A 26,850-nucleotide genomic window follows, 5' to 3' on the forward strand; every position below is an offset into this window, starting at 1 on the left:
TTTTACACATTGTATTTCAGGAATGGCGTTTCATTCCACCAGGGGTGGAGGTGTTATGATCCTGTAGGTTTTTTTTCGGGAAGTGTGCAGTGTGTCTTTAAGGCTGTAAAAGGATCAGTACTGCATTAAGAACAAGCTAGCCTCAGAAGTTAGCAGGAGTGATAGAGAAAATGCATTTTGGTTGCTGTTGGATACAACCCTACAGAGTGGAAGAACCAGCCAGCTTCAAATGTACATTGTAGTTGCCCTGGATACAACAACTCAGAGACTGAGGTTAAATATACATTGTTGCGATTGACTGTTTGAAACTAGCTGAAAAACTGGCTTTTGAGACAGTTAACAGATACACAGATAGCTGCTCTGCCAGCATGTACTCTCTCGGTTTATTTAAAGCCTATTTATTATACTCTCAGAATTCTGATTCGTCAAGCCAGATTAATTTCTTAAAAGAAAATAACCAATTACTTTAACTACTAACTGTAATTTCTGAATCCATCATTGAAAGAAGAAGAGCATCACTTCAACTGCTGAACTAGACTACAGACTGTTCTACTGCTGAAGAACCTTTTCTTTCCATTGGACAGCTGTGAGGGCTTCAAGCAACCTTGGACTGTTCCACATTGGAAGATTCCACTTCGGCAGGAGCATAAATCTGCAAGGGCACTAATTTTTTCTATTTTAAAAGTTGTTTATATCGTAATAGTGTATTCCTGACTCGTCATTGTCTTTTAGACTCCTGTATTTTGCATGTCTCTTGAAATTATTCTTCTGTCCTAGCGCTAGTCTATCAGACATAAAGGCATCCCATACCAGATAGTGGATAGACCAGCTACAAACTGGATGGTTCAATATAAAACTGAATGAATGGCCATCCTAACTGTCCCGGATAAACAGAAACAGTGTAAGCATGGGGACTGTAGTGCCATAGGATCTTTTATATCTAACTGAGAGGGCTGAGGGGGTCTTGGTTTAACATCTCTGACAGCACAGTATTCCCTCAGTACTGCATTGGAGTGTCAGCCTAGATAATGCACTCAAGTAGTTGAACAGTGAGTTGCCTCAAATGGGTTTTAGCTAGCCAAATTAGGAAAATCCAGGATTATTTAGTTTTATCTCTATCTATGGAGCATACCTTTGGCTTCATGATAGCTTTACTAACTCTGGCTTGGAAGGTTTATGCTTCACTCCCTGCTCCAAAGGGATTGGAATATTGAGGAAATGGAGTTATGGCAACACAGTAAATTATGGCTTTTGTATTTTTGAAGGAAATTGGAGTTCTCCTAAAACATGTACAGGCAGTCTGACAGGGTGAAAGTGGTTGCAGGGTTGAGAGAAGTATTGGAGAGCTAGGTATCAATAGCATGCATATAAACGTTGATCCCATGACTGCGGACACCTGAGGAGCAACCGATAAATGAGGAATAAAGGATAGATCCTTGGGGGGAGGGGAGCACTTGGCGTCGCAACTCAGGAAATGGAAAGGATTCCATTGCTAAAAATATGCTGGCTGTATCTAGATCCATGGAGTGAAACCATATAAGGCCAGTCCCATGAAGCCGGACAATGAAGTAGAGGTGGTGGAAAAACAGCGCAACCAACTATATAAAAGCTGCGGAAAGATTGTGGAAGATAAAGAGGAGTTTGCAAACCACAATCAATCTCACAGAGGATGTTATTCATAGCTTTAGCCATGGCAAACTTAGAACTGCAACATGATTGGAAGTTGGACTGAAGGGATTTAAAGAAATATATACATGCAAATATAGCAGTTACAACACAGCAAGTGTTAGCTTCCATGTGAACAAATAGTTCAAACCACATTTACCTACCTGTTCCCATATCCGTTTGATTTCCTTTCCTTCATCCACCTATCCAATCCAATCTTGAACATTGACATAATTTCTGCATCAACTACTAACCCTGGAAGTGAATTCTACTTCCACACAACTCTGTGTAAAGAAAATTGAAAGCAAAATACTGCGGATGCTGGAAATCTGAAATAAGAACAAGAAATGCTGGAAACACTCAGCAGGTCTGGCAGCATCTGTGGAGAAAGAAGGGTCACTGACCTGAAATGTTAACTCTGCTTCTCTCTCCACAGATTCTGCCAGACCTGTTGAGCGTTTCCAGCATTTCTTGTTTTTATTTCTGTGTAAAGAAATTTCTCTGGTGCAAGGCGTCTCCACTCATTTCCTGATCAGTCATGCCCATTTAATCCTACCAATTGGATGCAAGTTACTGATCACAAAATCTATCTTAAGCATCTGCAAGATGGAATTTGAAAACAGGAAATATTGATTGCTATTGCATGTTAAGTTGTTTTAAACTTCAAGGTATCTATTATTTTATAATTCAGAGATTGGTGGCATAGTAAGTAGTGTAGACAGAAGCATAAAATTACAAAAAGTCATTGATGGATTGGGCAAAACTGTGGAAAATGGATTTCAACGCAGGTAGGAGTGATGCCATCCATTTTAGACCAAAAAAGGATGGATCTGAGTATTATTTTAAATGATGAAAAGCTAGGAACAGTGGAGGCCCAAAAAGATTTAGCTGTCAGTGTACACAGATCACTAAAATGTAGCAGTCAGGTACAAAAAATAATTAGGAAGGTTAATGGAATGTTAGCCTTTATAACTAGAGGGCTAGTATATAAAGAGGAGAACATTTTTCTACAACTAAACAAAGCCCTGGTGGGCCACATCTGAAGTATTGTGTACAGTTCTGGGCACTGTACCTGAAAATTTGCAGTGCAGATTCACCAGAATGTTACCAAGGCTTAGATTATGAGGAGTGATTGCGTAAACTGGGGGAGAATTTTATGCTCTTTCCCTGTGGCAGGTTTGGAGGCGGGGAGAGCATATAATCAGGTGGGATGATGGCTGGGGGTGTTCCTGCCACCTTCCCACCTCTGCCAAAATTAGGTTAGGGGTGGGAAGGCCTGTGAACGGCCTTCCCGCCCTGCTGCCAATTGAGGCTCTTAACTGGGCAATTAATTCCCAATTAAGGGCCTCATCCCACCATCGTTGCAATTAGCTGAGCAACAGGCGACCCTATCGCTGCACGGGAAGCATGGCAGGGAAAACCATGCTGGCTGCTTGCTGGCTCTGGGTTGGGGGCGGGGGGGGTGTCTCTCATAAGAAGGCACTTAGTGCCTGAATGAGGAACCTGACATTGGTAAGTGGGAGGCCTGCTGATAGCACCCACTTACACTCCCCCGCGACCCTCACCCCACGAGATCCCTCCCTCCCTGACCTAACTGTGGCATGGGTCCAGCGCCGCTGCTTGGCCTTGGGTGGATGCTCCGCCAATGGCAACTACTGCCTCCGCAGTGGCGCTGCTCAGTTAAAGAGCTGCAGGCCTCCGATTGGCCGGCAGCTCTCAGAGGGCCAGACATCCGTCACCGGGGTCCTTGATTCGGTGGAAAGCCTGCCGTTGTCCATTTAAGTGGTTAATTGGCACTTGATTCAGTTGGCCTCCCACAGAAGAGGCAACACAGGGTTCTCAGCACCGCTTTTGTCGGACGTCGAGACCCCCATCAGCCGGATAAAATCTTGGCCAAGGTTTGCATTGCATAGAATATAGAAGGCTAAGGAGTGATTTGATTGAGGTTTTTAAAATTTTGAAACAAATGATAGGGTAGATGGAGAGAAAATGTTTCCACTGGTGAGGGAATCTAGATGAAGGTGACCTAACCTCAAAATCAGAGCCAGGCCATTCAGAGGAGAAGTTAGGAAACACTTCTTTACACAAAGGGTGGTTGAAGTATGGAACTCTCCCATAAAACCCAGTAGATGCTAATTCAATTAATAATGTTAAATCTGAGATCAATAGTTCTTTGCTAGCAAGGGAAATTAACAGATATTGAACCAAGACAGACGGATGGAGTTGGATACAGATCAGCCAAGATCTGGTTGATTGGCAAAACAGGCTTGAGGGGCTGAGTGGTCTACTCCTGTTCCTATCTTCCTATAATTCAATTTTGTATTTAGAAATCTTCAAAACACTTTTTTCATATTAAAAAAACTGTCCTCTTGTGGAAGACCATCTGGCCTATACTGATTAGCTTCCCACAGCAATGTGGTGAAGTGTAGCAACACGGGTCACTTTTATTTTAGTTTTATCAAGATTCCAGGAACCCTGCGTCTGTGAGCCTAACACCTTTGATGTTAAATTTATTTTCTGTGGTTCAACCTGAGACCTGAAGTGTCGGTTTTACCTGGTTATAGAAAACTAATTCAGCTGCAAAAATGCAGGGAGTCCGTTCACATATGTCCAACTCTTGGAATCTAAATTAAAGGAAAAGAAAGGAACTAAATTAAAGGAAGACCAATATAAAAGTTCATTTTGTAGTATGAGAATTGGGTACTAACATTTCAAGGGCATAAACCATGTTCTATGTGTTTTTAACTTTTTATTTAAATAATGTGTAAATGTTAGCTATAGGTGCATGTATTCTATGCTGTGCCACTAACTCGTGCACACAGAAAGGGAAAAAGTAACTTATTATGCAATCAAATCATTCCCACACTAGCTGTGAAATTATCTTTGCCCATAGAATGAAAAGCTCTAATGTTCCAGCCTCCCAGGAAAGGTCATTTTAGTGCAAAGGTGTTTGCTGAATGATTAGAGGGAGTCAGTGGTGATATTGGAATAAAAACAGAAAATGCTGGAAATGATCAGTAGGTCAGGCAGCAACTGTGGACAGAGAAACAAAGTTAACATTTCTGGTTGATGACCTTTCATCAGAACGGGACAATGTTATTTACTCACTCCTGCCTTCCATCCTATCACAATCTTTCTCTTTTGTTCTTTCCTCCCCTCCTTCCTTTCCCTGCCTCTGCACAGGATTAAAAGGTGGTACAACCTCTTTCAGTCCTGATGGGAAGCCATTGACAGTATTTTGCTTTTGTATTAGTGATATTGGGATAATCACCCATCCAACACATGCCAAAGATTGAAATTTTCACTCTTCCATCCAGATCTCCCTCTTTCCCTTCTTTTCTTCCATGGATGGATGGCAAAAGTACCTTTTTTGTATTGTCAGTACATGCGTTTTCAGCTGTTGCATAAGCTTCTGGTAACATCTAAGGTTACTTTAGATTTTAATACCATCCATAAGAAAGATAAATTTCAGGGGGGTGAAATTGGTCCATGCGTGAAAAAGGCTCCTAGTCAATCGGCAGCTGATTTTTCACTGTGCCAGTTTTTATTTCCTATTGACTTGGAAAATATTGCCAAGATTTTTTAAATTCAAACCAAGTAAAAGTAAGAGTGAGTCTAGGAAACAAGGCCCCAAAAAGAATTTAAATTATTGTTCTGTGAACTTCAGTGGAAAGAAGATCGGGTATGGTGAAAAATCAGCTGCTGATGCACTTATGAGGCATTATTGTACTGCAGGGGCAGACCAATTTCACCCCCAAAGTATTAAACATGAGCACATTGTATAAAACTGATTAAATTTTTTTTATTCTTTCATGGGATGTGGGCATTGCTGCAAGGCCAGCATTTATTGCTCATCCAGAATTGCCCTTGAGAACTGAGTGGCTTGCAAGGCCATTTCAGAGTCCACCACATTGCTGTGGGTCTGGAATCACATGTAGGCCAGACCAGGTAAGGACAGCAGTTTTCCTTCCCTAAAGAGCATTTTTGAACCAGATAGGGTTTTATGACCATTGATGATAGTTTTATGGCACTATTACTGAGAGAAGCTTTTAATTCCAGATTTTTTAAATTAACTAATTGAATTTAAATTCCACCAGCTGAGATGGTGGGATTTGAACCAATATCATTGGTAATAGATTAGGGATATTACCACTGTACCACCATCACCCCCCCAGCTGGATTTTGTGTTGCATTGTCATAGCATTGCAACTTTTTACAAGTTCACTTCTTCATTTGACTTTGGCTAATTGTTTCTGTGCAATTCGATGTAAATGTGTGGACAATGCACCAACATAGCATCCATGTTAAAAACATAAGGGGAAATTTCTCCTAACACACTTCCATACCACCCTTAATAAGCAAGAAGGTCCTTCCTTAGCAATAGTTGTTAAACTGGGTCAATCGCAACCATGTCAACCTATCTTGAGGTTGCACAACTGGGGATGATGTGTATTGTACTTGCATATAGGAAATTGATCACTAGAGGCCCCACACCACCCCTGAATTGCACACCATGGGCTGCTCCTATTACTGGATTTATATCTTCGGGAGAATATTCCAAACAGTCTGAAATAAAAGCATTCGTTACATTACCACACCAAGTTGAGTGCTTATTGGGACATAAGACGGACAGTAAGCTAGGAAGAAAATCTAAATTGAGTTTCAAAATAGCTGAGATGGTGTTTGAAGCAGTCACTGCATGTCTGACCCAGCCCTGAAGTATTGAGATCAATTTTACTTATTTAGAGATACAGCACTGAAACAGGCCCTTTGGCCCACCGAGTCTGTGCCAACCATCAACCACCCATTTATACTAATCCTACATTAATCCCATTACCCTCTCACATCCCCACCTTCCCTCAATTCCCCACCTATACTAGGGACAATTTATAATGGCCAATTTACCTATCAACCTGCAAGTCTTTGGCTGTGGGAGGAAACCGGAGCACCCAGCGAAAACCCATGCGGTCACAGGGAGAACTTGCAAACTCCACACAGGCAGTACCCAGAATCAAACCCCAGACGCTGGAGCTGTGAGGCTGTGGTGCTAACCACTGTGCCACTGTGCTGCTTTTTTGACCTTGCAGTAGCAATTTTGAAACCATGAACTGTCATAAGATATTTTGAAAGTTACAACGGCCTTTGTGACATTGCATTTCTCCCGCTGCATTCCCCCCCTCCCCCATCATTTTTTGGGGAAAATTTACCCCGATTAATTGAAAGCTTCAAGTCTCATTCAGTGACACTATTATCAGAAGTACAATGTGGGAATGCAGCAGCATGGGCTATAGCTAGATTTCAATGTGACATGGAAAAGCTAGCACCCAGGGGGGTCAGTTAGCTCAGTTGGCTAGACAACTAGAGTATGATATCAAAAGATACCAACAGTGTGGCTTTAATCCCTATGCTGGCTGTGTTAGCTCAAGAAGGCCTGCTTCCTCACCTTACCCCATGCATGAGCAGTGGTGACCCTCAAGCTGTATGTTACTAACTGTCTCTCTAATGGCAAGAGATGTTGATAGTCCTTTGGGACTCTGGCTAGAGCAACTGCTGGAAGTAACAAATCAAAACTTGTTGCACTGAAACAGGAAGATCTACTCTGCCAGCTTGTGGGTATAAAGGTTGATATACACTGGTAACACTAATTGCTCTATATAGCTCTTAATTAACATACATCTGCATATACTGTGTATATTTCAGATAATATAGTTTTGAACTGGCGAACAGAGGCTTTCCGTAGCAATCAATTGACTGGATTTGAAATTCTGCTACATTCTGTGCTGTACTGTAATATCCAGGCCAGCCACTAGTGAGATTTATGCAAGTTCAAATGTCCACTCAGACATGCAATGCACAAATTAAAGATGGATTTGAGCATTAACGGTTAATTAGCTTGCATCAGTTTTTTTTTATTAAAACGTGTCTAATTTTCTAGTTTTCTACAAACTGGTGCATAATGTTACATTAATAATAAAATAGAGATTTAAAAGCAGCTTGCTACTGCTCTACTATAGTCTCTGAAGTAAAGTATTGAAAATATTCTCACCAACATGTCTTACCAACTTAATAGAATTCTTTGAGGAAGTTCATGTCTTACCAACTTAATAGAATTCTTTGAGGAAGTGACAAAGTTGATTGATGAGGGAAGGGCTGTCGATGTCATATACATGGACTTCAGTAAGGCGTTTGATAAGGTTCCCCATGGCAGGCTGATGGAGAAAGTGAAGGCGCATGGGGTCCAAGGTGTACTAGCTAGAGGGATAAAGAACTGGCTGGGCAACAGGAGACAGAGAGTAGCAGTAGAAGGGAGTTTCTCTAAATGGAGACGTGTGACCAGTGGTGTTCCACAGGGATCCGTGCTGGGACCACTGTTGTTTGTGATATACATTAATGATTTGGAGGAAAGTATAGGTGGACTGATTAGCAAGTTTGCAGACGACACTAAGATTGGTGGAGTAGCAGATAGTGAAGGGGACTGTCAGAGAATACAGCAGAATATAGATAGATTGGAGAGTTGGGCAGAGAAATGGCAGATGGAGTTCAATCAGGGCAAATGCGAGGTGATGCATTTTGGAAGATCCAATTCAAGAGTGAACTATACAGTAAATGGAAAAGTCCTGGGGAAAATTGATGTCCAGAGAGATTTGGGTGTTCAGGTCCACTGTTCCCTGAAGGTGGCAACGCAGGTCAATAGAGTGGTCAAGAAGGCATACGGCATGCTTTCCTTCATCGGACGGGGTATTGAGTACAAGAGTTGGCAGGTCATGTTACAGTTGTATAGGACTTTGGTTCGGCCACATTTGGAATACTGCGTGCAGTTCTGGTCGCCACATTACCAAAAGGATGTGGATGCTTTGGAGAGGGTGTAGAGGAGGTTCACCAGGATGTTGCCTGGTATGGAGGGTGCTAGCTATGAAGAGAGGTTGAGTAGATTAGGATTATTTTCATTAGAAAGACGGAGGTTGAGGGGGGACCTGATTGAGGTGTACAAAATCATGAGAGGTATAGACAGGGTGGATAGCAAGAGGCTTTTTCCCAGAGTGGGGGATTCATTTACTAGAGGACACGAGTTCAAAGTGAAAGGGGAAAAGTTTAGGGGGGATATGCGTGGAAAGTTCTTTACACAGAGGGTGGTGGGTGCCTGGAACGCGTTGCCAGCGGAGGTGGTAGATGCGGGTACGATGGCGTCTTTTAAGATGTATCTAGACAGATACATGAATGGGCAGGAAGAAAAGAGATACAGACCCTTAGAAAATAGGCGACATGTTTAGATAGAGGATCTGGATCGGCGCAGGCTTGGAGGGCCGAAGGGCCTGTTCCTGTGCTGTAATTTTCTTTGTTCTCTTTGTTCTTTGTTCAACAAAAAATAATATGGATCGGCCATCCATTAGCAAAGATGAAAAAGGAAAATGAATTGGGTGGAATTTTTGATAATTTATTGACAGTATCCTGCCTCAACAATACCTAAGCTTTACTACTAGAAGCTCTATAGCAATGGAAGGTTCTGGGATGGAATGCTTTTTAAAGAGTCTGTAAAGTGGTCTTTTGAATGTGTAGTTTTTTTAAAGAAAAACCTTGTTACTCACAAATATCCATTTCGGCAGAGAATACAGTAAAACTCCTTGGTTCTGGTCAATGAGCAGTCTAATAAATTGAATAATCTTGTTGGTACCAGGTTATCACATTTAAAGCTGCTAGGCTTTCTGCTTTAGTTAGTGCAATGAACTTTATTTTATGTAAACATAAAAGTTTCCATATTATGGGGTCCCGATGAACTACCCTCATGTAATTATAGACTTCATTTTTCTGAGGGTACGGTTGGATAAAATAGCATAACACAATTCAATTTACTTAAATTCCTAAATAAATGAAAGAGTCATAATTTTTTTTCTGTTTTTCAGATTCCCATGATACAGTTCTGAGATTCAATGCAGCCCCTACACAAGGTTACGAGAAGGATGTTGGAAGCAAAACCACAATCCGTGTTATTAATTCACAAGTGAGTTAATGCGTGCCATCACATTACATAGTTTTATGTATTTTTCTTCAGTTATTTTTGCTTAATATTATAAAGTGCTTTCTCTATGAATGCGATAGTGACCACTTTTTTAAAGGTCCTTTAATTCGTGGTTCACTAATGTCCTTTGGGGAAGGAAATCTGCAATCCTTACATGCTCTAGCCTATATCTGACTCCAGGCCCACAGCAAAGTGGTTAATTCTTAACTATCCTCTGAAATGACCTAGCAAGCCACTCAGTTGTATCAAATCACCATGACAAGGTATACGAAGAAGAAAATTGAACAGACGCCTGGCATCAAACTAGGCATTAAATTTGGCTCGACAAAGGTACATCCACTGCAGCTGACTCTACAAAGTCCTCCTCACTAACATCTGGAGACCTGTGCCAAAATTGGGAGAACTGTCCACAAACTAGTCAAACAACAGCCTGACATAGTCATACTCACAGAATCATATCTTTTAGCCCAAGTCCCAGACTCCTCCATCTCCATCCTTGGGCATGTCAAGTCCCAACAGCAGGACATACCCACCAGAGGTGGTGGCATAGTGGTATACAGTCAGGAGGGAGTGGCCCTGAGTCCTCAACATTGACTTTGGACACCATGAAGTTTCATGGCATCAGGTCAAACATGGGCAAGGAAACCTTCTGCTGATTATCACCTATCACCCTCCCTCAGCTGAAGGATCAGTACTGCTCCATGTTGAACATGACTTGGAAGAAGCACTGAGGGCAACAAGGGCACAAAATGTACTCTGGATGGGGGAACTTCATGTCCATCACAAAAGTGGCTCATTGGCACCACTACCGACCAAACTGGTTGAGTCCTGAAGGACATAGCTGCCAAACTGGACTTGTGGTGGCTGGTGAAAGAACCAACACAAGGGAAAGACCTACCTGACCTCATCTTCACATATCTACCTGTCACAGATGCACCTGTCCAGGACAGTGTTGTTAGGAGTGATCACCGCACAGTCCTTGTGGAGACAAAGTCCCTACTTCACACTAAGGAAACCCTCCATTGTGTTGTGTGACACTACCACCATGCTAAATGGGACAGATTCAGAACATATCTAGTGATAATCCCGAAAGCCGGCCAGTGAAGGATTGCACTGCAGCCAATCTTTACACACTTTTATAAGCATTTATTTACAGTGATACAAATTACAAGCATACACCGCCTTACCCAACAACCACAGTTCAGTCTGTGTCTATTTATAGAGGCACAAGTGGATCCCTAGTTAATGCTCACCACCTGCATACAATTAAACACAATTAATATACAATTGCCATCTAGCAACTCAAACTGGGTATCCATGAGGTGGTGTGGGCCATCAGCAGTGGCAGAATTATATTCCACCACAATCTGTAACCTCATGGCTCAGCATATTCGTCATTCTTCCTTTACCATCAAGCCAGGGGACCAAGACAAGTGCAATGAAGAGTGTAGAAAAGCATGCCAGGAGCAGCATCAGGGGTACCTAAAAATAAGGTGCCAACATGATGAAGCTACAAAACCAGACTGCATAGATGTTAAACAGTGGAAGCAGCATGCCATAGACAGAGCTAAGCAATCCCACAACCGACAGATCAGATCAAAGCTCTGCAGTCCTGCCACATCTAGTCGTGAATGGTGGTGGACAATTAAACAACCAACTGGAGGAGGAGACTCCTTAAGCGGCCCCATCCTCAAGGATAGTGGAGCCCCATATGTGATTGCAAAAGACAAGGCTGAAGCATTTGCAACCACCTTCATCCAGAAGTGCTGAGTGGATGATCTATCTCAGCCTCCTCCTGAGGCCCCTATCATTACTGAAGCTAGACTTCAACCAAATTTGATTCACTCCACGTGATATAAAGAAACGCTGAGTGCTCTGGATACAGAAAAGGCTATGGACCCCAACAGCATCCCGGCTGCAATGCTGAAGATGTGTGCTTCAAAACTAGCTGCACCTCTGACCAAGCTGTTCCAGTACAGCTACAACACTGCCATCTATTCAACAAAGTGGAAAGTTACTCAGCTAACTCCAGTCCACAAAAAACAGGAAAATCCAATCCAGCCAGTTACTGTCACATCAGCTGACTCTCAATCATCAGCAAATGATGGCGAGTGCCCTTGGCAGTGCTATCAAATGACACTTACTCAACAATAACCCACTCACCAATGCTCAGTTTGGGTTCTGCCAGGACCACTCAGCTCCAGACCGCATTACAGCCTCAGTTCAAACATGGGCAAAATAGCTGAATTCTGGAAGTGAGGTAAGAGTGATTGCCCTTGACATCAAGGCAGCATTGGACTGAGTGTGGCATCGAGGAGCCCTAGAAAAGTTGAAGTCAATGGGAATCAGGGAGAAAAACTCTCCACTGGTTGGAGTCATACCTAGCACAAAGGAAAATGGTTTTGGTTGTTAGAGGCCAATCATCTCAGCCCCAGGACATCACTTCAGGAGTTCCTCAGGATAGTGTTCCAGGCCCAACTACCTTCAGCTGCTTCATCGATGACCTTCCCTCCATCATAAGGTCAGAAGTGGGAATGTTGGCAGATGACTGCACAATGTTCAGTTCCATTCATAACTCCTCAGTTAATGAAGCAGTCCGTGCTGCATGCAGCAAGACCTGGATAACATTCAGGCTTGGGCTGATAAGCGACAAATAATATCCATGCCGCACAAGTGCAGGTAATGGCTATCTCCAACAAGAGAGAGTCTAACCACCTCCCCTCAATGGCATTACTAGCAACATTCTGGGGATCACCATTGACCAGAAACTTAACTGGACCAGCCACATAAATACTGTGGCTACAAGAGAAGGTCAGAAGCTATGTATTCTGCATTGAGTGACTAACCTCCTGACTCTCCAAAGCTTTTCCACCATCAACAAGGCACAAGTCAGTGATGGAATAATCTCCACTTGCCTGGATGACTGTAGCTCCAACAACACTCAAGAAGCTTAACACCATCCTGAACAAAGCTGCCCACTTGAATGGAACCCCATCCTCCACCTAAACCATTCAGTCCCTCCACCACCGATGCACCTTGGCTGCAGTGTGTAACATCTATAAGATGCACTGCAGCAACTCACCAAGCCTCCTTCGGCAGCATCTCCCAAACCTGTGACCTTTACCATCTAGAAGGACAAGACCAGCAGGGTCATGGGAACAACACCACTTGCAAGTTCCCCTCCAAGTCACACACCAGCCTCACTTGGAAGTATATCGCTGGTCCTGCCCTGTCACTGTCAAAATCCTGGAGCTCCCTCTCTAACTGCACTATGGGAGTATCTACACTACATGGACTGACTCAGCACTACTTTCTCAAGGGCTATTAGAGATGCTCAATAAATGCTGGCCTTGACAGTGATGCGCACATCCTGTGAATGAATTTTAAAAAACTTTATCAATTTTCTGTGATGGTATACTTTATGAAGGTTTTATTATTTAAATATTAATGTATTTAGAATTTTTTTATTCATCTGCCTGGATTTTGCGGTCAGCGGAAAATGAACAGTGCTCATTCACTGAGTGCCCGTTCATTGCCGTTACAGCCGCCCACAGACTTTTAGTGAGCTTTAACGTGGCAACACATGATAATTTAGAAATCCATTTCACCGCCACACTATCCACAGGGGATCTGGATTCTGTGTGAGCCGGGTAAAGCAACAGAGTGTTTCTTCAACCAATCAGATTGAAGAATCCTTACTGAGTCAAACAGTGGATAATTTTAACCCACCCAAAATGGGTGCCTTTGGTTCAGGTGGGAGGTTAAAAAGTTCAAAATCTGAAACAGGAACCCAAGCTGCCTCAAACCTGCCCACTTCCAGATTTAACAGAGCCAGACGAGAGACGAGTGACCATACTGCTCTGTTGTTGAAACCTTTTAAGGCGGCTGTGTGCCTTATTTTAATACTGATTCTACTTTCAATGACAGTTGGTCATATTTCTCAGGCTTCAGAAATGCAATGGGTAAAAGGAGGCTAGAAGGGCCGAATCCATTTCTACATTTAACTGAGAATTTGCAGATGCTAGAAGTTTTTTAATTCGTTCCTGGGATGTGGGCATCGCTGGCTAGGCCAGCATTTATTGCCCATCCCTAATTGCCCTTGATAGGTGCTGGTGAGCTGCCTTCTTGAACTGCTGCAGTCCATATGGGGTAGGTACACCTACAGTGCTGTTAGGAAGGGAGTTCCAGGATTTTGACCGAGCGACAGTGAAGGAACGGCAATATAGTTCCAAGTCAGGATGGTGTGTGGCTTGGAGGTGGTGGTGTTCCCATGCGTGTGCTGCCATTGTCCTTCTAGGTGGTAAAGGTCGCGGGTTTGGAAGGTGCTGTCTAAGGAGCCTTGGTGCGTTGCTGCAGTGCATCTTGTAGATGGTACATATAGCTGTCACTGTGCATCGATGGTGGAGAAAGTGAATGGTTGTGGATGGGGTGACAATCAAGCCGGCTGCTTTGTCCTGGATGGTGTCGAGCTTCTTGAGTATTGTTGGAGCTGCACCCATCCAAGCAAGTGGAGATTATAGATTATTCTATCACACTCTTGACGTGTGCTTTGTAGATGGTGGACAGGTTTTGGGGAGTCAGGAGGTGAGTTACTCGCTGCAGGATTTTTAGCCTCTGACTTGCTCTTGTAGCCACGGTATTTATATGGCTGCTCCAGTTCAGTTTCTGGTCAATGGTAACCCCCAGAATGTTGATAGTGGGGTATTCAGCGATCGTAATGCCATTGAATGTCAAGCAGAGATGGTCATTGCCTGGCACTTGTGTGGCACAAATATTACTTGCCACTTAAACCTGGATATTGTCCAGGTCTTGCTACATTTCTACATGGACTGCTTCAGGATCTGAGGAGTCGCGAATGGTGCTGAACATTGTGCAATCATAAGCGAACTTCTCCCCTTCTGACCTAATGATTGAAGGAAGGTCATGAAGCAAATGCTTCTGCCTTATCTTTTGCACTGATGTGCTGGGCTTCCCCCATCATTGAGGATGGGGATATTTGTGGAGCCACCTCCTCCAGTTAGTTGTTTAATTGTCCACCACCATTCATGACTGGATGTGGCAGGACTGCAGAGCTTAGATCTGATCCTTTGGTTTTGGGATCGATTAGCTCTGTCTATCAGTTGCTGCTTCTGCTGTTTGGCATGCAAGTAGTCCTGGGTTGTAGCTTCACCAGATTTACTCCTAAATAATGATGAGTGCTGATCGCTTCACTGATATTCTTAATGCAAATCTAGGCACTTATGTTGAAAGTTTCTGTTTGTACACACTTATTTAATTTATTTACTCCATTTTTACCAGAATAATTTCATCTGTCACAAAGGTTAAAACTGACAGAGTGGGAAATAGCTTGTACTAAAAGTAATGGCTGTTGGGATCGAATCACAATAACTTACAGCACAGAAGGAGACCATTAAGTCCATTGATCCTGTGCTCTTCCAGCATTCAATCTAATACCATTTCCCTGCACTATTCCTATACCCTTTTTATATTTTCTTCTCATGTTTTTAGCCAATTCCCTTTTAAATTATATCGTAGTCTCTACCTCAATAGCCAACTATGGATACGAGTGCTGCCCTGAAATTTCATGGTATTTTTCAAATAATTTCAAGTATCCTCCACATTCCATCAGGAAACTGGTAGAAATGCCAAAGAAACAACATAAATGTCCATTTTTAGCCATTGAATCTGTTTCTTTCCCTGGAAGTCCTGGCAGCCTCCTGTGGCCATACCATATTTGTGGGGGGGGGGGGGGGGCGGGGTGCGGTAGACGGGTTCAGTGGGGTTAGCTTATATCCTTATTTTATGAGCTCTCTACCAGAAACAAATACATGTTCTTTTTTTCTGATGTGTATATACTAAGTATTCTTTAGTACACTCACTGGATAAATATTTAAACAAACTAACAGGCAGTACAGAGTTATAAGTTCATTTCATCTCGATTCGGATATTTGGTTCCCTTTTATAAAATTTTTAAGTCACACACTGGGGTAAAAATTTTGTCCTGGGCTGTGTCGCCAATCGGCTGGTGTTGATCGGCTGCCCATTATGTACAGCGCCTGATATTCAGTTCCATTGCAGTCATTCACCGAGACAAATTTCAACCTATTATTTCCCCAGCTGGGAGGACAGGCAGTCTTCTTCTTCCTATGGTAGCTTTTAATTGGCCATGGAATGGGTGTTCACACAGCTTCTGCTTTTCCACCTCCTCCTCTTTTCCCCATTAACTACACGCCTGGTGGATGCTCAGGTCAGGATTTCACTTGTGGGGAGCTGCAAGAGGGAACCTGTATCCTGCAACTTTAAAGCACAGCTTCCTTATTAACTAAAAGTTTCAGTATCTATTTTGTAACTGGCAAGGTGGGTGGTAATCTCCTTGCTTGCTCTCCCACCTCATCTTTTGTGGCAACAATATAATTTTAGGTGACTGTAGCTAACATAATAGCTAGGTTGGCAACATCGAGCATTAGATACTACCGTTATTGTGCACTATGAATGAGTGAGATAAAATAATACATTACTTGCAGTAGTAGGGTTATACTTACTCATTCCATTAGCATTCCGGTGTCTCACAGAATTTGGCGTACTTTGAGTTTCAGAGCCAGAGCTCCAGATATATTCTGGCTAGCTGCACGCACTTACATCTATTCATAAGCTTACTCGCTAAAGGCCAGAGATCAGATTCACAGTGATAAGTAGATCAATTTCAAGAAAGGTCATCATAGGCATTGGTTTTTGAGGTACTGCACGGATTTCAGAAATTAAACTGGAGACAGCACAGCATCTCTCTAGCATCTGGTTACATATTTAAGAAGGTCAAGTTTCTATTTGGCATATTATAAATTTTGGACCAAATTGATGATGTGACAAAAAATGACACACAGAAATTTTTTTTGAAATATGTACACTTTGAAACTAGGAATGAAGTGTCATACCTAAAGGGTTCAACAGTTGCTAATAAGGAATATATTATTTATGTTAGCTTCCATGAAAACTTGCATCTTTCAGATGTCAGATGGTCATGTTATTAGGTGAGATTATAATGAATATAGGTGTTATTCATCTAAAGCCTGTGAAAAAACCTGGTGAAAGCCGAGGCCAAATAAATTAATTGTGAGCAGTGTGTCCCTTTAATGGAGAAATATTCTTAATTGTTTAAATAAAACTGTACCCAATAACATGAGCAAATAAATATCTCTATATTTTTCAAGAATTGTTTCAGACTCTTATAACACGGCGATGGATTTCCATACATGTCAGAAATGCAGCTGATAACAAAAGTACTGTTAGGTGTGAAAAACATTGACTATGAGTGTATAATAATTTGAGTAAAGAGATTCAGAGACATTTACTTACTGAACCCTGAAACATAAATACTTAGTAAGAAAGTGACTGATATCACTAACGTAAAGTCACATTTTCCTTTTTTTTATTAACTGGAAAGATGCCAATTTATTACTCACATATGAAATCAGAAGATTATACTGTTTTTAAATGTGGAATTCCTAAAATGGTGATGAAAGTCATTCATATCAAGATTTACCTGGAGTAATGGTAATGTCCAATGAAGTTACGCTTTTGTTGGGGAGGATGTCTCCTAATATGATGAGAAGACAAGATATAAACTTTTTATCAACTACTCAGGACCTGCTTGAAGATCTGGAAGAAGTTATACAGCTGAAAGAAAAGCACAAAGGTAAAGCAAGAATATTATTTTCAAAACCACTGATTTGCATTTTTCACAGAAAAAAATGGACAAAAAAAAACTCCCATGCAGATGACTCCTCACTCTGTTCAACTTCTCGCTCCCTAAAGTATCACTCCATCACAGTGAAAAGACATCACCAAAATAAACATAATATTTAGTAGACACTGGCATGAAATTGGCCTATGTGTCAGCTGTGGTTCAGTTGGTAGCACTCTTACCTCTGAATCACAAGGCTGTGAGCTCAAGTTCCACTCCAGGACTTGAGCACAAAATCTAGGCTAACATTCCAGTGCAGTACTGAGGGAGTGCTGCACTGTCAGAGATGCTGTCTTTTGAATAAGACATTAAACTAAGGCCTTGTCTGGTGGATTTGAAATATCCCATTCCACTATTTCAAAGAAGAACAGTGGAGGTATGCCTGTTGTCCTGGCCAATATTCACCCCTCAATCAACATCATATAAAGCAGATTATCTGGTCATTATCACTTTGCTGTTTGTGGGAGCTTGCTGTGCACAAATTGGCTGCTGTGTTTCCTACATTACAGCAATGACAACATTTCCTAAAGTATTTAATTTGTCGTAAAGCACTTTGGGATGTACGGTGGTCAAGAAAGGCACTATATAAGTACAAATCCTTCTTTCTTTCCATGCCTGGTTTCATTGCACATTGGCAGCCCATTTTACAGCATGCCCAATTTTGTTTTTCATTGGCATTGGGAAAAGGAAATTGGAAAAAGCATTCTTCCTCCAGTGGGGGTACTGAAGAATATCCACTGGTCGGAAGGTGTAATTACAGCATAACAAGTTTGCATAGGCAGCTTCCATTAAAAGTGTGATCATAAGAATTTTAAATGGAAAAGTTGACCGGACTTATGCACAGATGTAAGATTTTTAATATATTACCAGTTATGGCATTGGATACACTCATTTTATGTAGCATCCATTCTTTTCAGAGAGGATGGAGAAATCAGAGATTGATGAGGAGCATGTGAAGAGCACCATTTGCCAAAGCACCCGCTATCACCACTCCCACATGTTACAGAAGCACACTCTACGTGAAAAGATGACTGTGACATTTGGGAGGCAGCGCAACATGAGACACCAAGGAATCATTATGAGAGGACAGCACTAGTAGGGTTGTTGCGTATTTGATGTTTGAACACTGAGGTCCAATATGAATGGCATGGACACACAGGACTTAATGGGCCTGCTTTGTATGAGCCTGTTATATTGAACTGTCTTCTGTCTCTTATATACAGCACTGAAATGTGCTAGGGGACCAAGTTTTAACTCTGGGCCAGTTTTCAACAGGAGAAACTCACCAACTGCTCCAGAAATGAAACCTGAAATATTTTAACTCAAAGACCTCATTTAAATCCTGCCAACCAACTTCACACCTGTTCCGATTGGGTAATTGGTAAGTAACTGTAGAAAGTAACACAGCCCAGAAGCCTCTCACCATGGCCAGATAGGTGGCAGGATCATCTGTTGGGGCTGTCCCGCAGGTGCCTCACAATCTTATTCCTACTCCTCCTCAATCCATGAGGAAAGTTAAACAATTTTTGGGCCTCATTTGGGCCAATTCACCGCTGTCTTTACCTGGTAGAAAACCCACCGCTGTTTCCAGCTCAGGCCACTGAGTTGAAATGCAGCCAGGTCCAACACAGTCATTGGGACCTGACATGTATATTTTAAAAAAGGACTGTGCCAGCCTTGGATTTGTCTGCTTGCTGCCTGCTCAGATGAGTAGGTTAAAATCGGGAACTATCAGGTTCCCTCTATTTCCAAGCAGATATATAACCTGAGAACTTTAACTGGCCACCTGCAGTTTTCACTGCACAAGTAAGGGTTAAACCATCATCATGGTTAGGTTGAATAGACAGTTGTCTGGTTTGTAGTCTGATATTAAACATGTGGCAGCATCTATTGCAGTGAAAATATTACAGCACAGTAGGAGTACCGCTCATGAATGGTCCCAATAACATTTTGTGTTTTGGAGTTGAATCTCCCTGATGCAGCCATGACCAGCTGCAAGACCTTTGGAGAATAATTACAGGGAACCATGATGAAGGGATTCTGAGATACCACTGTTCCACGCACAGAGAGATCAGTGGGCAGTATGAAGAGGTGCCCTTCAGGAGTTGTGCGGGGTAGGGTAGCAAAGGAGGGTAACATGCATCAGCAGCACTTCCAGGACCAAATGGCCTAGTCCTGCTCCTATTTCTTATGTGCTTAACATTTTTGGTTTTGGTGTTTTCATTTTATTCTTCTAGGTGAGCCCAAGCTCCCTTGTTCCCTGCGAGATTGCTTTCATTTCCTAGATATCTTGGAAATTTGTATCTTGACTAGAGAATGAGCAGAGAACCTTGCTTAATTTATTTCAGCTCTTGGTTATCACATGTGCTCATGTGATGCTCTTTGTCTTTTAAACCACCAAAAATAGGAATTATTTAAAACTGTGGGAAAGAGAAATAAAATCTTCCCTAATGGCAAGCCTTTTTTCACTCTTGACAACTTATACTTAAGTTGTTCCTCTTTATCATTGGAGGCATGCTTTGTTGGAAATTATTATCTTACAGCTAGCACACTGATTAAATGGCTGTCAATCAAGCAGTGTCTCTTATCAGGATAATGAAACCGTTATGAACATTTTTGTTACGTTTTGAAAGAATCAGAGTGTAGTTAGTATATCATTATAATTTATGATTATGAATAAAATGACCACTTACTACGGTACCCATTCTTCTTAAGGTTTAATTTATGCATTATTGCTGTTTGGTTCAACAACATATGCTATGATTACCTTTTGAATAATTAATCCCCTTTGTGTAATCTCTTTGCAACTTATAACTATTTTTTGCAGTACCTTTGAGTAAATTAAATGTACAAATTAGCACAATTGCTCAGATTGAGCCATAAACTTTATACAATTTTTAAAAAAAATCTTGTTTCTATCCTGATTTGCAGATACTTGTTAACCCAAAGCACAGGTTTAATAATAGTACCCTATTCAAGAATGTTATTTTGGTGGCCTGGGATCCTGCACCTTACTCAGTAAACCTCCTTAAGGTAAGAGTGACTGATGGCAAAGTTTCTGCTGTACATGTAAACAGTGCGCACTATTCCAGAAAGCTACAGGACAGTCAAAGGGATTATCTTTGTGTCAGCTTGGCTCAGTGCAAGCCTGTTTACTTCTGTGTCAGATAGTTGTGAATTCAAGTCCCAGTCCGGACCTGAGCTCATAATCTAAGCTGATACTTCAGTGCAATATTTTGGGGAATTTCAAATGTGTTTTTAGATGAAATGTTAAACTGAGACCCTGTCTATTTATTCCAGTGGATGTAAACGATCTCATCACCTATTTGAAGAAGAGTAGGTATTCTCGTGTCTGGACCAACATTTATCCTTCAACCAAAACAGATTTAATTCGTCATTTATCTCATTGCTATTTGTGAGACTTTGAAATGTGCACATTTTTTGCCCTGAAATAAAAGCAAAATACTGCAGATGCTGGAAATCTGAAAGAAAAACAAGAAATGCTGGAAATACTCAGCAGGTCTGGTAGCATCTGTGGAGAGAGAAGCAGAGTAGAAGCAGAGAGAAGCCGGGCATTTTCTGCCCTGTTCATCTATATATCAGTGACTACACTTAAAAATAATTCATTGTCTGCAAAGTGCTTTGGGGCATCTTGAGAATGTGAGAAGTGCTATATAAATGAAAGTTCATTAATTTATGGAGCAGGGTTGAGTTGACTAAGGAATCATAGGATGAATAGAATCAGAAGTGAGCAGTAGACAAGCAGTCAGTTCATTTGTAATATGGTAATCGTTCTCCTCTGTATTCACTGTAACATCAAGAGCAGCAACACAACACTACCACCACAATTCTACACATATCCTACTAAGCAACACATCAGCAGACAAAATCCTATCTGGAGGCTATAACTACATAAGTCATTTCAGTAAAGGAACTTTTAGTGAGATACACAAGGATGCTAAGACAAAAGCAAAAACTGCAGATGCTGGAAATCTGAAACAAAAACAGAAAATGCTGGAAATACTCAGCAGGTCAGGCAGCATCTGTGGAGAGAGAAACAGAGTTAACATTTGAGGTTGATGACCTTCTGACACAAGGATGCTGTTTGTTTCCCAGGGCAAGAGTAAGGGATATTAAAAATAAGGAGTGATGAGCTTAGAGGATAGAAGTATAAGCTAGAAGGTTGAGTATGCACAGTGGCGCAGTGGTTAGCACTACAGCCTCACAGCTCTAGTAACCTGGGTTCAGTTCTGGGTACTGCCTGTACAGAGTTTGCCAGTTCTCCCTGTGACTGTGTGGGTTTCTGCTGGGTGCTCTGGTTTCCTCCCACAGCCAAAGACTTGTAGGTTGATAGGTAAGTTGGCCATTGTAAATTGCTCCTAGTGTAGATAGGTGGTAGGAGAATTGTGGGGATGTGGTAGGGAATGTAGGATTAATATAAAAATGGGTGGTTGATGGTCAGCACAGACTTGGTGGGCCGAAGGGCCTGTTTCAGTGCTGTATCTCTCTATGACTCTAATTCCCTCAGTCTCTATTTGGCTGCTCCTGGGTGAAATATGGGTGCCAAGCCCCGTTAATTCAGCCCTCAAAGTCCAGGCAACTCAGTTCTCTATGCACTATTGCATGCAGAATGATTGAATTAATAATTATTTTTCCATTTTTATCTTTTTCACCTGCAATGCCATTCTCTGTTCTGGGGGCAGCCATTTTCAAGTAATTAGGCTGTGATCGCTTCACGAACTATGTCAAACTGGAGGCTCTCTCATACACAGACACTTTCTGGCATTGTCATTAATTTGATAAACATGTTTTATAAGGACATCCCATGTGTTCAGCACTATTTGTAACTTTAAAAGAATTACATTTTCACTTCAGCATTGCTGTAGCATGAGGCACCATCGCGAACTCAATGTCCGTTCAACCATAATGAAGGAATGTATGGACCAATAAGTATAAAGACAACTTGGCTGGAATTTTTTTTTAATATCAAAGAATAGTAAGAATGTGGAATGTACTACCACATGGAGTATTTGAGACAGATGCATTAATAGATTTAGGGCAATCTAGATAAACACATGAAGGAGAAAGGAATGGAAGGATATGTTGATAGGATTGGATGAAGAAGGATTGGAGAGGACTCATGTGGAACATAAACACATACATCGACCTGTTGGTCTGAACGGCCTATTTCTATGCTTTAGACTTTATGTAATTCTATGTACATATAAAGTTTATATGAAATTAAATGACACAGATTTTGTGAAATTAAAATGTGCTTTACTAGCTGTGTAGTATTGAAGTCACAAACATGCTAAACTTTATTTATGTCATTTGTAAAAAAAACAAAATATAATATGATAGGACTAGTCAAAATAAGACAGTTTAATCATTTTCCAGGTTTGGATGTGGCCAGAGAGCTATGGATAGTGAGGAAAAGAAGAGTGTCAGTCAGAAATCTTGTCTGTGAGCATGACCTCAAAGGTGTATAGTCCTTGTGTGATGATGAAGTTGAGGGCATAGCATTGGCATGGGTGTGATTGTAAATTTGTAGTTTGAGTTTCAGTGAGGACTAGATAGTGAAGAAGTTAGATGATTGGCAGCAGGGCAAATCAAGGGCAAGCTGAAATTGCAGAGAACGAGCAGTTGCTCAGTGCTTAGACCAAGTAAAGGCAGAGGCATGAAATTTTGATGAAGAAGTTACTGGGGACATTGTAATAGAAATGGAAAGTGTGCTAGAGAATATCTTACTGAAATATGAAGAAGGTGTCAAAGGAGATATCGACAGTGCAAGATCGAGACTGCAGAAGAAGGCCTTCCAATGAATATTTTACAGGACAATATAAAATGGATGGATAGTGGGGATAAGTTGGGGCAACAGGACAGAAAGAGTTGGGGAGAAAGTTGGAGAAGTTAATCCCTGTAGAGTATAGTGAGTGAGATCTGTGCCAGTTGAGGGAAATAGGGCAGCTTGCATGGTTGCCGGAAGAGCCAGTACTTGGTGCTACATTGGGCATGGTGGGGCAGAGGGAAAGGTCAGAAGAAATCCATGGGCTTGTAACAAAAGAGACTCAAGCCTAAAACAGCAGCAGTATAGACCAAAACAAGGCAAAATGCATGAAAAAGGAGGAAATTTGAGTGTCTAACAGTGACCAGGAAGAGGAGAAGGGAGATTGGAGTTGAAGGAGAGGTCTAGAAGGTCTAGCAGAGATGCTTTGGTCTAGAGCACCAATTAATAGATGCATGTGAAATAAAAACAAGAAATGCAGGAAATACTCAGCAGGTCTGGCAGCATCTGTGGAGAGAGAAGCAGAGTTAACGTTTCAGGTCAGTGACCCTCCTTCAGAACTAGCAAATATTAGAAATGTAAAAGGTTTTTTTTTAGAGATACAGCACTGAAACTGGCCCTTCGGCTTACCGAGTCTGTGCCAACCATCAACCACCCATTTATACTAATCCTACACTAATCCCATATCCCTACAACATCCCCACCTGTTCCTATATTCCCCTACCACCTACCTCTACTAGGGGCAATTTATAATGGCCAATTTACCTATCAACTGCAAGTCTTTTGGTGGTGGGAGGAAACCGGAGCACCCAACGAAAACCCACGCAGACACAGGGAGAACTTGCAAACTCCACACAGACAGGACCGAGAATTGAACCCGGGTCGCTGGACCTGTGCGGCTGCGGTGCTAACCACTGCACCACTGTGCCGCAAGTAAAGCGGGGTGGGGCAAGAGATAACAAAGGAGAAGGTGTAAATAGGACAAGGTCACCAGAATAGATGACCAGAAGGTCGTGGAGCAAAAACAAACAATATGCTAATGGTGTGTTGAAAGACAAAGCATTAGTACAGATAGGGTGTTAATGGACTGTAAATTGAACAGCCACAAGTACAAACATGAAAAAAACAATGGGTGAGCAAACTGAACAAACTAAGATGAAATAAAATAAAATAAACACAAAAAATATATAAAAAAAGGAAAAAGATAAAAATAACTAAAAATAAAAGTAAAATGGGGGGACCCGTCGTGCTCTGAAATTATTGAACTCAATGTTCAGTCCATCAGGCTGTAGTGTGTCTAATCGGTAAATGAGATGCTGCTCCTCGAGATTGTGTTGATGTTCACTGGAATACTGCAGCAATCCCAGGACAGAGATGTGAGCATGACAGCAGGGGGGAGTGTTGAAATGGCAAGCAACCGGAAGCTCTGGGTCCTGCTTGCGGACTGAGCGGAGGTGTTCCGCAAAGCGGTCACCCAGTCTGCGTTTGGTCTCCCTAATGTAGTGGAGACAACATTCTGAGCAGCGAATACAGTATACTACTTTCCAGCATCCGCAGTATTTTGCTTTTATAATAGATGCATGTGGATGGATAGTGATTGGTGACCTACATTTAGAAAGACGCACTACCCCATAAATGCACTTAATTCAAATTACCTGATAATTCAATATAGTTAGCACTGTTTCCATTTTGCTATGGTATTTATATTGTTTCATTCAAATTATTGGATAATCACATTTTTCATCCATGGAAAACAATTTTGAATTATCAAAAGTAGACGGTATAAACCAAGAGATAAGCTGCAAGTGACTATTAAAAGTTTTTTAGGTTTGAGCCTGATGATCAGAATGTGGGGCTCGGTTAGCAGGTCAAATCTACAGTCTGTCTAGTAATTGGAAAAGCCAACCTGGTTTTGCATTCCAGACCTAGACTGTCAGAAAATATCTGTGTTTTATTATTTATTCTTGGAATGTGAGTGACACTGAAAAAACAGTATTTATTGCTGATCCTTAGCTGTGTAACGGCCAGGTGAGGAGGGGGCCTCAGGCTCCCCTTTTGTCCATCCTCTCATTTGATCACAACAGGGTTTATTCCTTTTTTAAAACATTGGTTGTGCTTACCACCTCAGTGAGTGTTTGACCTTGTTCCTCTAATATAATTGCAAAAGAACCAGTCAGGCAGATTTTCTTGAGTTTAAACAAGACAGAGGTAAGTTAACAATCTAACCCGATTTAAAGTACTAAAAATATGCTACACATTCACACGAGAGTCACACACACACAAATAGATTACAGAGGAAAACAGATTTGGTGGTTGCATTAAAGTCCAGAATAAATGAAATTTAAATACAGTATGTAAGTCCAATAGTCCTGGGCTGATGTTGTAGTCTTGAAGTCCTCGCTGGACCACATGCACAGTGGTTGGCTTACTTTGCTCGGGGCTCTTGAAGGCAGAGTGGGTGGTTGATTCTCTTCCCTTGGTTGCTGCCAGTAGTGGTCTGTAGGCTTGGAGTGGGGGGGTGGGTGGTTCCCTGTCGCAGCTGGATCTTCTCTTGATATTTTCTGGGGAGAGAGAGACATAGAGCCTGCTTCATTGCTGTCTTTTCAGTTACTGCCTGTCTGCTATCTGTGAGACAAAACGTATAGTTTCTTCAGAGCTGCGCAAGCAGTCACATGGTTCTATCAAATCCCTTTGTTTTAATGAGTTTTTTTTCTGGAATCTTCTAATGAAATTCAAGGTGCTATATGTCCCATGGTGTCCATCCACACTTGGAGGGAGTTGCCTCTTTCAAAGTCAATGGGTGGGAATGACCTTGACGGCTATGCTGATAAAGTCATTCCAGGTAATTCAATCACTTAGAGCAAGCCATTGTTGTGGCTGGGCTTTGTCAGACTTTTCATCTCCAGTTCAATCTCCCAGTGTTTCAAATGTAAATTGCAGTGGCCATCTTGGCTGCTAGTTTTTTAAGTTAACTTGTAGTATTTTTCCATTAAAAGTCTAATGTACGTTGCCAACCGATGAAATTAATATTTCCCATTTGGCATATAGGGTTTTCCTGACAGTTGTCTTGAGGGAATAAGGCAAGTCAACCATATTGTGCCATATCTTGTGATGGAAATTTGGAACTATGTTATCTGTGACAGTCTCAGTAATCTGTTACCTGACCTAGGCAGGTCTGCAATACCCCAGGACATTGTTGATTGTCTGCCAACCTCATTCACTGATGGAACCTCATTCACTAATGAAAGGAGGAACTATTAATTGATTTTAATAGAAATTAAGATTGGCTGTGTTCTTTAATGGCTGGGGGATCTGCTCCGCCAATGCACTACCTAATTGGTGCAGGTGAAAATTATTCTCAAATTTTCACTTATTGAACTTGTCTTGCAATTAAAATGTCACATAATTACCCTGAATTTCTATGATGGCTGTCCCAATCTCCCACTGTGAGATCAGAGGAACCTCTGGTTAACTGGCGCAAAAGTCCCTTTTCAACTGATCTCCTGTCAAAATTGCTGTCGGCAATTGGGAGACCCATATGGAAATTGGGAACCAACATTTTGCCAAAGTATGTTGTATTTTAATGCCAATTTTAAATTATGTATTTATTAATGCCATTTTCTTTAAATAATCAATCATTTA

General features: G+C 41.6%; 1 protein-coding gene across 1 annotated transcript in view; it reads left to right on the forward strand.

The window, feature by feature from the left end:
• LOC137371348 (beta-galactoside alpha-2,6-sialyltransferase 2-like) overlaps positions 1 to 26,850 on the forward strand; it is an 84,079-nt gene that overhangs the window by 9,075 nt on the left and 48,154 nt on the right. The window contains exons 2-3 of the mRNA XM_068033804.1: positions 9,567 to 9,664; positions 20,355 to 20,456. Of these exons, the coding sequence (XP_067889905.1) occupies positions 9,567 to 9,664; positions 20,355 to 20,456 (200 nt within the window). The remainder of the gene's footprint in view (positions 1 to 9,566; positions 9,665 to 20,354; positions 20,457 to 26,850) is intronic.

Source organism: Heterodontus francisci, chromosome 6 (genome assembly GCF_036365525.1).
Source record: "Heterodontus francisci isolate sHetFra1 chromosome 6, sHetFra1.hap1, whole genome shotgun sequence".
Lineage (NCBI taxonomy): Eukaryota > Metazoa > Chordata > Chondrichthyes > Heterodontiformes > Heterodontidae > Heterodontus > Heterodontus francisci.